We start from the raw sequence: 11,308 nt of genomic DNA, 5'->3' as shown, positions 1-11,308 counted from the left end.
CAGTGCCTCACCAGCCATGAACCTCTCTGCAGAAGCTTATATATAGACATCTGAGTTTTTTGTGCCCCACCACTTTTGTACATATAGAAACGCCACTGTGCGCGGGCCGCTAGTGTCTGTTGATCTCCAGATTAACAGCAGCATGAGAATAACCTGCCGAAAGTGCCGATGCTCCATGGCGGAGGCTACCGGTAGCAATTGCCGGGATTTGCGTTTTCACCCTCTTAATGTCTGACCAATGGTTGAACAGCATTTCCGTGCACATGACTTGTGTTTAAAGTTTATAGTCTGTTTGAGTTTTGCCCGTGTGAACGCAAACCGAACCTTCTGAAAAATGAAACAATGTAACAAACTGTGGTCTGGTGCGCACCAGAGAGCGGACTATTAGGTGTGAATCATAGGTGTGAATCGTGTGAATGCACCCTTAGAGGGAAGATATGATTGGTCAATTGTACTTTCATTTGACATTACTCTCTGTGCACAAGATGGCGTCTATCAACTTCCGGCGGCTGGGTGTGCGGCTGAGTACTTCCGGTTTGAGTACAGAGTTTTGACAGCTTGACAGTTTGTTATGTCACACCGAGAGCAAGAATGAGCGGATTTCGGGGTAAAGAAAAGCGATTGGCCTTCCAGCGTGTAAGAAAGTCGGCACTACATTGCTGTGTGCCCCTTTGTACAAATTCGTCCCGTTATCAGAATCAGAATACCTTTATTAGTCCCACAGAGGGGACATTTGCAGCGTTGAAGCAGGAAAGAGCCACAGACAGCTTACTAGTGTTGAATATCTTACATGTGTTAAAAAGTACTAAGTTATAATATAATAAACAATATGCTAAAAAAAAGATAAAAAGTTACATAATTTTCAAAAATACAGATAAAAAAAAATCAAATCTACAAATCAAATCCTGTAGCAGTTCTTAGGATTTAGCAGCCCGGTATATATTATTACAGTTATTAAAGATGGAATATGTATATAAAGTATATATTGCACATATTGCACATAGTTTGACGGTATTTAACAGCAGCAAGTTACACAATGTTAGCCATTCGTTTTTTTTTTTGTGGTGCGATGTCTGCTGAGAAGTCCTTGTATGCCTCGCTGACTTTGAGGACATCTGGGTCTGGCAGCTCCCCCCGCACGACCTTGTAACGTGTACTCCTTTGAACATGTTTATATGATAATTAGGACTTTAAGAACAATTTTACACTCAGACAACAATCACAAAGTTGTAGCAGGCTACATACAATTACTTAGGACAATATATATTACCTTACACCGTCAGCAACTGTAAACTGCTTTGGCTTAGTGGAAATGAACACCATGTCACTCACTCTGCCTGGTCTCACACCCTATTAATTACACAAAAGAGTTGTCAAATTAATTGAAAAGGTTGTTGATGCAACATACTAAATCAACTCTTGGCACAAAGGAAATACTCATTAAACCGTGGATTGGTTGTGAACACATACTTTCCATGGTTCTTGGCTTGTGCCATCGCTGCTCTGTTTCAGTACAGCTGAGGACAGGGGGTACAGCAGCCAGGTTGAGTGTGGAGTAGTGTGTGGTCTAGAACAGCAGACCACATCACATCACATACACAGAAGTTCTGCTGTTTGGAATACTGTAATTTAAGGACATTCAAACAGATACGCTTGTATATCCTGTCTCAGCTCTCTCAATGTATTATCTTATATTATAACTACATAAAATAGTGTTAGTAGAACGTTGAACAGCTTAACATAGATGTAGGGTACAAAACCAGCACTTACCTAACACTGGCCAATACAAATAACTGGACCCTACATGGATTATACTAACCATTCAGTAAAGAACAGCAGCCGTCACAACCAGTTTCTGGGGTTTCCATGAAAGCAGAGACGGTTTTCAACCTCTCATTAAGAATCTTTGATGAAAGCTAAGTTTGGGTTTAGCTAATGTATTTATCATTTTACACAAGAGGGTTACAAAACGAAAATAAATCCGTAGCACCTTCATGCTACACACACACAGCTAGCTACCAGTTGATGTGAGCAAATGTATTGTCACGATGTAATCTGTTGCAACACGTCAGCTAGCTGGGCTTATTTGAATCCTAAATCGATAGTTACGGCTGTAACTACGGTTCTATGAGTCCCGGATGACCGCCAGAGGCGGTGCTTTAAGCACTGGATATGTCCATCGCGCGCATGCGCAGCTCGAGTACCAATAACAACAAAGTCACATGTGACCCACGTGACAGGATCGGTTCCCAGAATCTTCTCGCGAGCACACAAGAATTCTGAGTGACAGGGAACTCTGGCGATCATCCGGGACTCATAGAACCGTAGTTACAGCCGTAACTATCGTTCTATTTCGTCCCTACTGACCGCCAGAGGCGGTGCTTTAAGCACTGGATGACTTATACCAACAATGTCATGAAGAATCCAAGCCCTTGCTCCCCACTGGAAGCAGCGGAGATCGGCAAAAGGACCACGCCCAAAGAATGGGGAGTGGCGACATTGACCTGATGACAACTGGAGAATGTGCCAGAAGACGCCGCGGCGCAGATGGTTTCCAGGGGCACCCCTCTCAGGGCAGCCCAAGATGTTGAGATGCTCCTTGTAGAGTGGCATCTCAGCCTGATGGCAGGGGGCGGCCACTGGCCCCGAAAGCCTGTGAGATGGTATCGACAACCCAGTGGGGCAGCCACTGGTTAGAGGGCATAACCTCCTTTAGTGCCGCCAGGGCAAAATCAAAAGTTTCTCCTACTGCCGTATACAGGCAGTAGCCTTGATATACGCCCTTTGGGCACCCCCCGGGCACAGCAACTTCGACGTACCGTACTCCTGAATGTCAAAGCGTGCCAGCTGGGCAGGCTGATTGAAGTGGGTTTGTGGAATGCCACATTTGCCCAAAGGGCAACGCCTGAGAGTCCCACCTCGGGCATGTATTGTTTATGGAGAGGAAATGCAACTCCCGGACTCGCTTCCCTGAGACTATGGCAAGCAGAAATGCTGCCTTCGTGGGCAGCCACCTAAGCCCCACCTGGGCCAGGGGCTCGAAGGGAGAAGATGATAGGGCATCCGGCAGCAGGGGCAGGTCCCAAGCCGGAGCCCTTGGGGTGCTAGGGGGACGCTGCCGTAAAGCCCCTCTCATAAAGAGGGACACCGCACTGCACCCCACCCTGAGAGACATGCACCTATGGTGATGGTCTCCTGGCGGGATGGGATGGCGCCCATGGGCACGCCCACCAGGAGATAGACCCTGCCCCTCCAGCGTGACAGAGAGTGGAGGCAATGCTGCGACACCCTGACGTGCCTGTGCCACTTGGCGTCCAAGTGAAAGCTGTTCAGCCACATCTGCATTGGGCGCAACGACAGCGGGCCTAAGGGCCCAGCGGCCGAGGCAGCTGCCAGTCTGCCCAAGGGCCGGAGGAACTGAATATAAGGCACCATCTTGCCCGGCCCACGTGGAAGTAGGCATCCCTCAAGTCCACGGTTGAGAACCACTCCACCTGTGCGTATGCAGTGGTCAGCATATAGAATGACAGCACATTCAGGAATCTGTGGATTCTTCTGAGGTCCAAGATCGTGCGAAATCCGCAGACTTTCTTGCTCACGAGAAAGTACGCCGAGTAGAACCCCCTGGGCTAAGCAGAGGGTCTTACTTGATTGCGTCCTTGGACAGAAGGACGGACAACTCTTGGGCCAGAGCTAGGGCCCCTGCCGGATCGCTGACGACTGTCAATTATGCGGCTTTCACACCAGCGCTTTTCAGTTTCTAGCTCCGAGCGGGAGCTTTTCTGGTTCAGCTCCGGTTTCCCTTTTCAGCTCCCGCTCTGTGCACACCGCCCACTGGCGCCCCAGAGCTGCCATTGCTGCGTCATGACGTCACCGTTTACATCGCTGATTTGCCCCCCAACGGCAGCTCACAACAACAACAACGGGGAACTGCGTCGGGTCGATGATCGTGTTGCTTTTAATCACACGAAGCCAGAATAAATTGAATAACGACTTCTCCAACCTTATACTTTTCTCCAGAGTGCCGTGGTTCATTGTTTATTAATGTGTTTCTGCAGCATTTACCGACCGCTGCAGTGCTGCTCTTCCACGAGAGTTTATTCTCCCGTTAGCTCCCGGTTAGCTCACACTGCAGCGGCCGCTCTAAAGTATTCACTGTCCGACTCACACAAGCAGCTGATGCATATCCCCAGTTCCCCTTAGCCTAAGTGAATGTGTGTCCGTCTGAATTGACACTGTTTGGTATCACAACGCTGTTATGAAAGTTTCTCTGGTATAAAACGGGTGATGTTAGCATAGCAACCGAAGCTAAACTGACTACTTGCATCCGATAGCTGCAATAATACAAAACAACACGTCTGCCTCTCTCCACAATGATCGATAACAGTGAACGGATGGTCAAAGTAAGGCACAAATAAACAGAATCACACGAAGCCTGGTTAGTGTTGCCTGACTTTATAAAGTGTGTTTATAAGCACTACTGCTTGTAGGCAGGCATAACAGTCGACCCATGGGAGGTGGGTTTAGTTTCCTGCACGCCTCGACGTAAGAGAGACGTAAGCGACGTCACCTCTTAGCTCCAAAGCTCTTGCCTCTGGACCGACAATTTTTTGGAGCTGGAAATGAAGCGGATTCCGGAGCTAAGAGCTGGCGCAGCTCCGGTGTGAACTGGAAAACCCGGCGCTTTTCAGGCTCTAGCTCCGAGCCGGAGCTGAAAAGGCGCTGGTGTGAAAGGGGCATTAGACCCAGCCGAAGGCTAGGGGCCGGAGCTGCGGTCCGTACCCCTGGGTTAAAGTGCCCGTGAAGTGCATGTTTTTGCACCAACATGAAATGGCAGTTTCATTCCTTACATATCATTGTGCCTGTTCATGGCTAAAATAATTTTAATTATTAATTAATTAATTATTAAAAATTAAAAAACATTTTTTTAATAATGACGGCCGTCTGAGCCTACCGGAAGATGCAGACGATAGCGGCTGTGACGTCACAAGATGGGCCCAGTTGTGATTGTAAACATGGCGGAGACTTTGGAAAGTGATACAAGTGTGAGAGAAATTATTGATTTTGACAGTTTTTCGGACAGGATAGATGAGGAAAGTGGCACAGAAGATGGAAGTAACGATGAGGAAGCGCAGGACATCATTGAACCCTACAGATTTGAGCCGTCAGGGACGTCAAGTGGGGAGGATGATGGCGAAGACATGGACGATGGGGAAGACATTGACCGGCTACAGAACACTGAATGGTTAGCAGGTTAGCAGTGACTGTGCTGTCACTGTCGATTGGAAAATAGGGGGGGGGGGGGGGCTTGGGCTCAGCCTCTGGGAAATAATTAGCTTATGTACATGTCATGTGCTAGAGTATTATTAAACTAGAATTAGAACTTTTCTGCAGCTTATGGGAATAATTCCACCTATCAGATAATCAGGGGGCGAGAACAAGAAATTATTTTCATGCGCACTGGCATTCCTGCTAATCATAATGTTACATCTGTTTTATATGTTTTAGGTGTCAGTGCGACAACTGTAACAACATGGACACTGTAGCCGAGAGTGTGTGCTGTCGGGAAATCCCAGCTGTCACCAGGACCATGGAGGAGGATGGTGTCCACAGCTGCATAATCGACCACCCCGGCTTCCGATCTGGCTGTCTAGACATCTGGGTGCTGCGTATAGCATACTATGGATACAGGCAACATCATGGCCATCTCCAGCAAGAGGGCAATGAGTAAGCCTTACAAACACTATTTACAATAAAGTCTATTACTAGTATATAAATGTATCAGTTTATATGATGTCATGACAACTTTTGCAACTTTATACGTTTGAATATTAGTCTTTTATGATCTGAGTATAAGAAAATGTAACTTTGAAGTTGACCTATTATCATCTATTGTCCTTCATTTGTAGTAGTCTCTTGACAGTAGCTATCGTCATATCAATGCTATAATGTTTTATCTTGCAGACGCCACCGATACACAGCCTACCGCCAGCTGGTGAGACTTTGCTGGGGTTACCTAGGACGCGACATAAGAGTGCCACTGCCCTCTTGTGCAGTGAACCGAATTCGTCGACAGTTTCCATCCATGGACTATCACGGTTATGAAGAAGGACAGTGACAATACAGTTCTGAAGTGAATGTTTAATACATTTCCACAGTTGAAGCTGCACAGTGACAGACTATTTGGTCTTGAAACGACTGGCATGTGCCTTGATGGCCTCTGCTTTGTCAGGCTTCTCCATTGCCGAAGGACAGAGTGGGAGGCTCCTCCAGCTGTACAGGCCTGTCTGCGCTGGGTTTCTTGCAGAGGTCGACCACCTCTCTCATGAGATCATCCACATAGCCTGCAACAGAATACAAAATTCTGTTAATAATAATAAATGGTGTCTGTCATCAAGCCGAGATAATTCTTTCTATTGGGGTTTTGAACTGAATTAGTTACTAAATCATTAGTACCGATTACCAATCTGGACAATATTATTTTGAGTAATTTAATTTCAAACTCACTGAATGTTGCCTCTACTAGGATCTTCTTCACAACATGACCTCCAGCCTTGTACTTGGGGTAGCGGATTTTGAACCTCTGTTCTCCCGCCTTTGTAGTTGCAGTATGTCTGCTGGCATTCTCGTTGTAATGCAGTCCGGCAAGAAGGGTTCTGTTAACATAAATAAAGAAACAGTTTTAAAAATGTGAAATGAAATATCTCTCTTTTGTAATTATTCCACGTCTATACATGAACAGCTCTATTAAACTTGATATTGATTCAGAAAGTGATTTAGTGTTTTATTTTAGTCCTGGCAATGTGTGGCCGTCCCCATTGACATCAGGACGGCAGAAAGCTTACACACCTTCCGGCGCAGACTGAAAACTCATCTCTTTCGACTCCACTTCGAGCGATAGAATGACTAACAAAGAACTGCTAACAGAGCACTTATATAATAATAAAGGACTGGCTTATCTAAAGCCAGTTGAGTAGCACTTGAATGCTTGGCTCTATGAAACCTGATGTTCTTATATGATTCTGTTTTCCTCAAGGTTGTGTCTTCCTGGTCGAATGTACTTATTGTAAGTCGCTTTGGATAAAAGCGTCAGCTAAATGCAATGTAATGTAATGTGTGTCTTGGAGTTGAGAACTTCATCACAGTTCCTTCCTCCATTTTGACACACTATGGGAGATGTGACGTAACGTCGCAAGCTTTTATACAGCACGGGGACCTGGTTCAGCACGGTACAAAGACGCCCATTTCCAAGTAACTGAAACAAGTCTTTAGCTGGTACAGTACAAGCCTTCGAATTATATGCTGAAAAGACCAACCTGCACAGCATGCCAGTGTAGGAGTACACGTAACACTTTGGTGCAAACTGAATGATGAGGCTGTGAAAGCCCTCCACATTGGACGTCTGGTGTACGGCAGAGAGCTTGCCGATGTCCTTGCACAGCTGATAGTGAACCTGCAATCAACAGATCAATAAATCAATCATCAACCAATTTCAATGGCAGTGCTTGACATTATGGATTATCAATTCTAATGTTTGTTGCTCAGATGTAACTTTTTGGATTATGTACCGTACATAAGACAGTCAGTACATTGTTGTTGCTGGGTATGTCCTGGGTTTTTAATCACTCAGTATGCATACACTGTATACATTCCATACTCCTTTTTGGCGGTGGATGACGGTTAAAATTACAGTCACCCGTTGCTGACACAACAGAGGTAATTTTAAATGTCACGTCTGCCGCCATATCAGAAAAAGGAGTATTGACTCTAAACTCACTTGGTTTGATCCACTTCTTCTTGTGAGCCCGAAGAAGAATGAGAAGAATGTTCGTTTCCCGTAGGTCATCACACCCATGTGGTTTAGGACTCGTAGCACCTTTGTTGGCGACGCACCGGCAAACAGTATGCCTGCAGACAACAGCATGTTGCCTGGAGGGAAGTTTCCAATGCTCGGTTGACTCTGCCACTTAGTTGCCTGCAGGCAGGAGTCACATGTTTGGTGGATCGTAAGTAGTGTTCCAGTGGTTGTCCACACTTGACGGATGTCGACGCTGCCGCAAGATGGACAGTGGCACCACTGTAGCAGTTTCCCGAGGCTGGAGCCAAAGACGATGTATTTGGGTTCCTTGTGGCAGATCTCATCCCCAAATGCTTCCCGACTTTCTGACAGATCTGACTTATCAGAAGAATCAGCCGCTGAGATGGGGCTACTGGGTTCCCAGTCTGAGGAGACTGATACTGATGGTGGTGCAGCTGGACGGCGCGTCTTCCAGTTGGTGTTGCTCCAGCTTTGACGCCTGGCTGCTGCTGCTGCTAGAGGCAGCCTGTGGTGGCTGGTCAGGTGTAGCTGGGTCTCTGGTGCCATGGACTTTCAGCTTTCTCTGCCTCCCTGGTACTGGTAGACTTGCAGTTAGCATCTCGGGCGTCACCTGGCATGCTGGAAATGAAATGATCAATGGAATACTATTGTGTTTATATAAAACCACAAATCTATGTTGATCTGTTGCTTACTATTTAGAGTTAATAAACTCAACATTAGAAGGAATATCCCGTACTGTAATACAGTATTATATGACACACTCGCTCATCCTGTCAAACTGTTGTGTTTTTTTTTTTTTTAGGAACTGATTAAACTTCGATTTAATAGTGCAGTACTATTAACCAATCAATAGTGGCATTACCCTTTGACTGTGTCTTTGTTTTTGTGAGTTGTTTCCCAGTCTGTGTCTTGATGCTGACGGTAGCTGTTGGAGTCCAGTCTGTCTGGCAGGCCTGATCTTGACTCTGTCCTTCCTGCCAGGTGAAAACATAAATGTCATAGTGTGATGTTGTAAAATATTTTCGAGGGGTTAGAAGTTCTAGACAATATTATCATGGTAAACATGTACCCTACAGTAATGCTTAGCTAGAGCCAATGCATATGTAAGTCAATATCATGCCTGACTAGCAACTTTCTACACTAATTATATTTAGCAGACTGGTTTGCCGGTTGCATGTTTGGTGTTTGGAACAAGACTAATGCTAAACTTTTTGTTTTACATAACAAGTGTAAGATCTAAGGTGTGCATATTACAAAGAAGGTTTTTTTTCATGTGTCCACTGTGTGTGCCAGTCATGATAACGTGCAAGGTAAAACCAGCCAATGTGCTCATCTAAAACAAAACCTAGGGGCAATCACAAACCTGTTCCGGTGCCATGTCTGTGTCAGTGGCCATCTCCATTGATTCCTCTGTGGAAGCAAAACTGCTACTCTCCAATACTGATTCTGCCAGGAGTTCTTCTACTTTCTGCAAATGTACACAATATGAAATGGATTACAAAATTATTCAAAACAGTATAGGCCTACACCTTGCTCATACCATTTCAACAATAATAATTCAGGAGACTACTAGCCACCGGAATTAAATCCTGATTTAACATCAACAAATTAGGCCTAACAACTTTTCCCGCTTTCTCTCTCTCATTGCAAATGCAGATCGAGCCGGTCTTGATGTTGAAAGTTGTCCCACAGCTGAAGTCCCAACTCTGGGGAAAACAGTTGGAATTGCTCCCTTCTTCAGGATCAAGGTCCTCTTTGTCGCAATGCCCATCTGCGCTCGTAGTAGAGCACTTTCATCAAAGGAGTCCCTTGTGAAGTGTTCACTGCACAGAACACTGTATTTGGTAGGCTCCCAGTCCTTCCTGGTTCTCTGTACTTGCTTTGCCCATGCCTTTGACAGATCTGTAGAAATAAAATAAATCCAACCATTTATAGTCAAAAGATAAGCTCTCTATTCTATAGGTAATCTATTATGACATCATTAACATGGCCATGGAAGTCAATTTAGTTGAGGACAATATTTTGTCATAGATCTAGACAAGGGTGTAACTTTGGTTTGAGAAGTGGGGGGGACACAAAACAATGAAAAATGTTCTCGATTTAATTCCATTTCCTGCCTTTCTACAAATATATTAGGGACTATAGTGTTAACAAATCCAAGAAAAATGTGTAGTGTACATAATGAGTGTGCACACTTATCTAGTATCCTATCCATGTGAACCTGTTTTATTTGTGATGACCTCACACCCTCACCCGGGAAGATGTTTTTCTTTAAATTGAAGTTAAAGGCATCAATCTGGTGCACATTGAGGGCAACATTAAGAGATTTATGGATACAGCTCTCAACACTCATATGAAACATATATTTCAATAATCAAAAAACATTGGAAGGATTTCTTAACCTATGTTATACAACTAATATTACATAGATGGAAATATTTGTTTACATAGATGACCAAACCAACTGAGATAACTTAGGCTACAGTTTACAATCTAATCACTCAGAGTCCTTTACCTCCCTGAGTTGACGTTATCTCTCGCAGTCCCACAGGAGAGGACTCTCCCTCTCCTTATTGTTGAAACAGCTCATCTCCGTTAGCTCCGAGCTAGCACCAGATGCTAACAACAACCCTGTAACTCTCTCAGTCTCTCTTTCTCTCTCTCTCGAATCGACCAGTGGCCTTTATTTGTCATGAACAATCAACGAATCTACGAAACAATGACACCAGCCAGACTCACCTTCATCTTTTGGGAACAGAAACATCGCCACTTCGGCAGACTTGACATTACTACAGCCAGCGGCAATGCATCGCTTCCCGTGTGTTTTTCCTCCCTTTTTCTTCACTGTCGCCTCCATTGTCAGGTTTTCTCGATTGGCAATCACTTCCAGTCGACTCCGACACACTTTCCAGTAAAATACTCGCTCAAAAACTTTGATAAATTCGACTTTGAAATAGAGAAACAATAAACTGTGATGAATGTAAACACTTCGGCGGCGACCATCTCGTGACGTCACGCAGTAGATCGCAAGCCACGCCCACGAAGGCGGAGGTCAACTGCGGATTTCACGGCGGCAAATTCAAAACTCATCAAATTCGTTGCTATTCCAACATCTTTTGATATGGGTTCCAATGGACAATTTTTGTTATTACTATACGTATTAGCATAACAGATCATGCACAGGCGCACACTTCACTTCACAACCACCCAAGGGCCGGAAGTACAGACCGCCCAGTAACTGAGCTGCTGCTGGGAAAGCAGCCGACGACCGCCCCCGGGATTTCAGGGCCCGGCCCCTGGAGCCTCTTGGGTGGCGTCGGTAAGGCTCTGGGGCACGAGGCCGCCTGGAAAGCGGGCGACCTGGGGCATGAAAGTCATTGGGAGGCGGTTGAGTGGGCCGCTAAGACCTCTGCAGACCACCCCTGTAATCCGGTGGCTGAGTGCGGCTGCTAGAGCGGCCCCTGGGCCTGCTGGGAGTGGCACAGGTCT

At 45.6% G+C, this 11,308-nt stretch overlaps 1 protein-coding gene across 2 annotated transcripts; it reads right to left on the bottom strand.

Annotated features, from left to right (window-relative positions):
* Positions 1-6,158: 6,158 nt before the first annotated feature.
* On the bottom strand, positions 6,159-10,647 carry LOC117459899 (uncharacterized). 2 transcript variants are annotated; one of them, XM_071205680.1, is made up of 7 exons: positions 10,559-10,647; positions 9,183-9,721; positions 8,682-8,793; positions 7,778-8,437; positions 7,317-7,453; positions 6,508-6,656; positions 6,159-6,344 (listed from the first exon to the last, which is right to left on the bottom strand). In XM_071205680.1, the coding sequence occupies exons 4-7, from the start codon at positions 8,363-8,365 to the stop codon at positions 6,229-6,231; spliced, it is 990 nt and encodes a 329-aa protein (XP_071061781.1). In that variant the 5' UTR covers positions 8,366-8,437; positions 8,682-8,793; positions 9,183-9,721; positions 10,559-10,647; the 3' UTR covers positions 6,159-6,228. The 2 variants fall into 2 exon arrangements, with proteins under 2 accessions (XP_071061781.1, XP_033956963.1); XM_034101072.2 differs by having other exon boundaries at positions 9,183-9,287; positions 10,559-10,638.
* Positions 10,648-11,308: the final 661 nt, after the last annotated feature.

This window comes from Pseudochaenichthys georgianus, chromosome 15 (assembly GCF_902827115.2).
Source record: "Pseudochaenichthys georgianus chromosome 15, fPseGeo1.2, whole genome shotgun sequence".
NCBI classification, from domain to species: domain Eukaryota; kingdom Metazoa; phylum Chordata; class Actinopteri; order Perciformes; family Channichthyidae; genus Pseudochaenichthys; species Pseudochaenichthys georgianus.
The sequence above is the reverse complement of the archived record's forward strand: the minus strand, read 5'-3'. Positions and strand labels throughout refer to the sequence as shown.

Coding starts and splice junctions, on each gene's coding strand:
- LOC117459899 (XM_071205680.1), bottom strand. CDS start 8,365: ATGGCACCAGAGACCCAGCTACACCTGACCAGCCACCACAGGCTGCCT. Junction 7,454..7,777: donor GAAGAAGTGGATCAAACCAA/GTGAGTTTAGAG, acceptor TGTTGATTGCAG/GTTCACTATCAGCTGTGCAA. Junction 6,657..7,316: donor TACACTGGCATGCTGTGCAG/GTTGGTCTTTTC, acceptor TTATGTTAACAG/AACCCTTCTTGCCGGACTGC.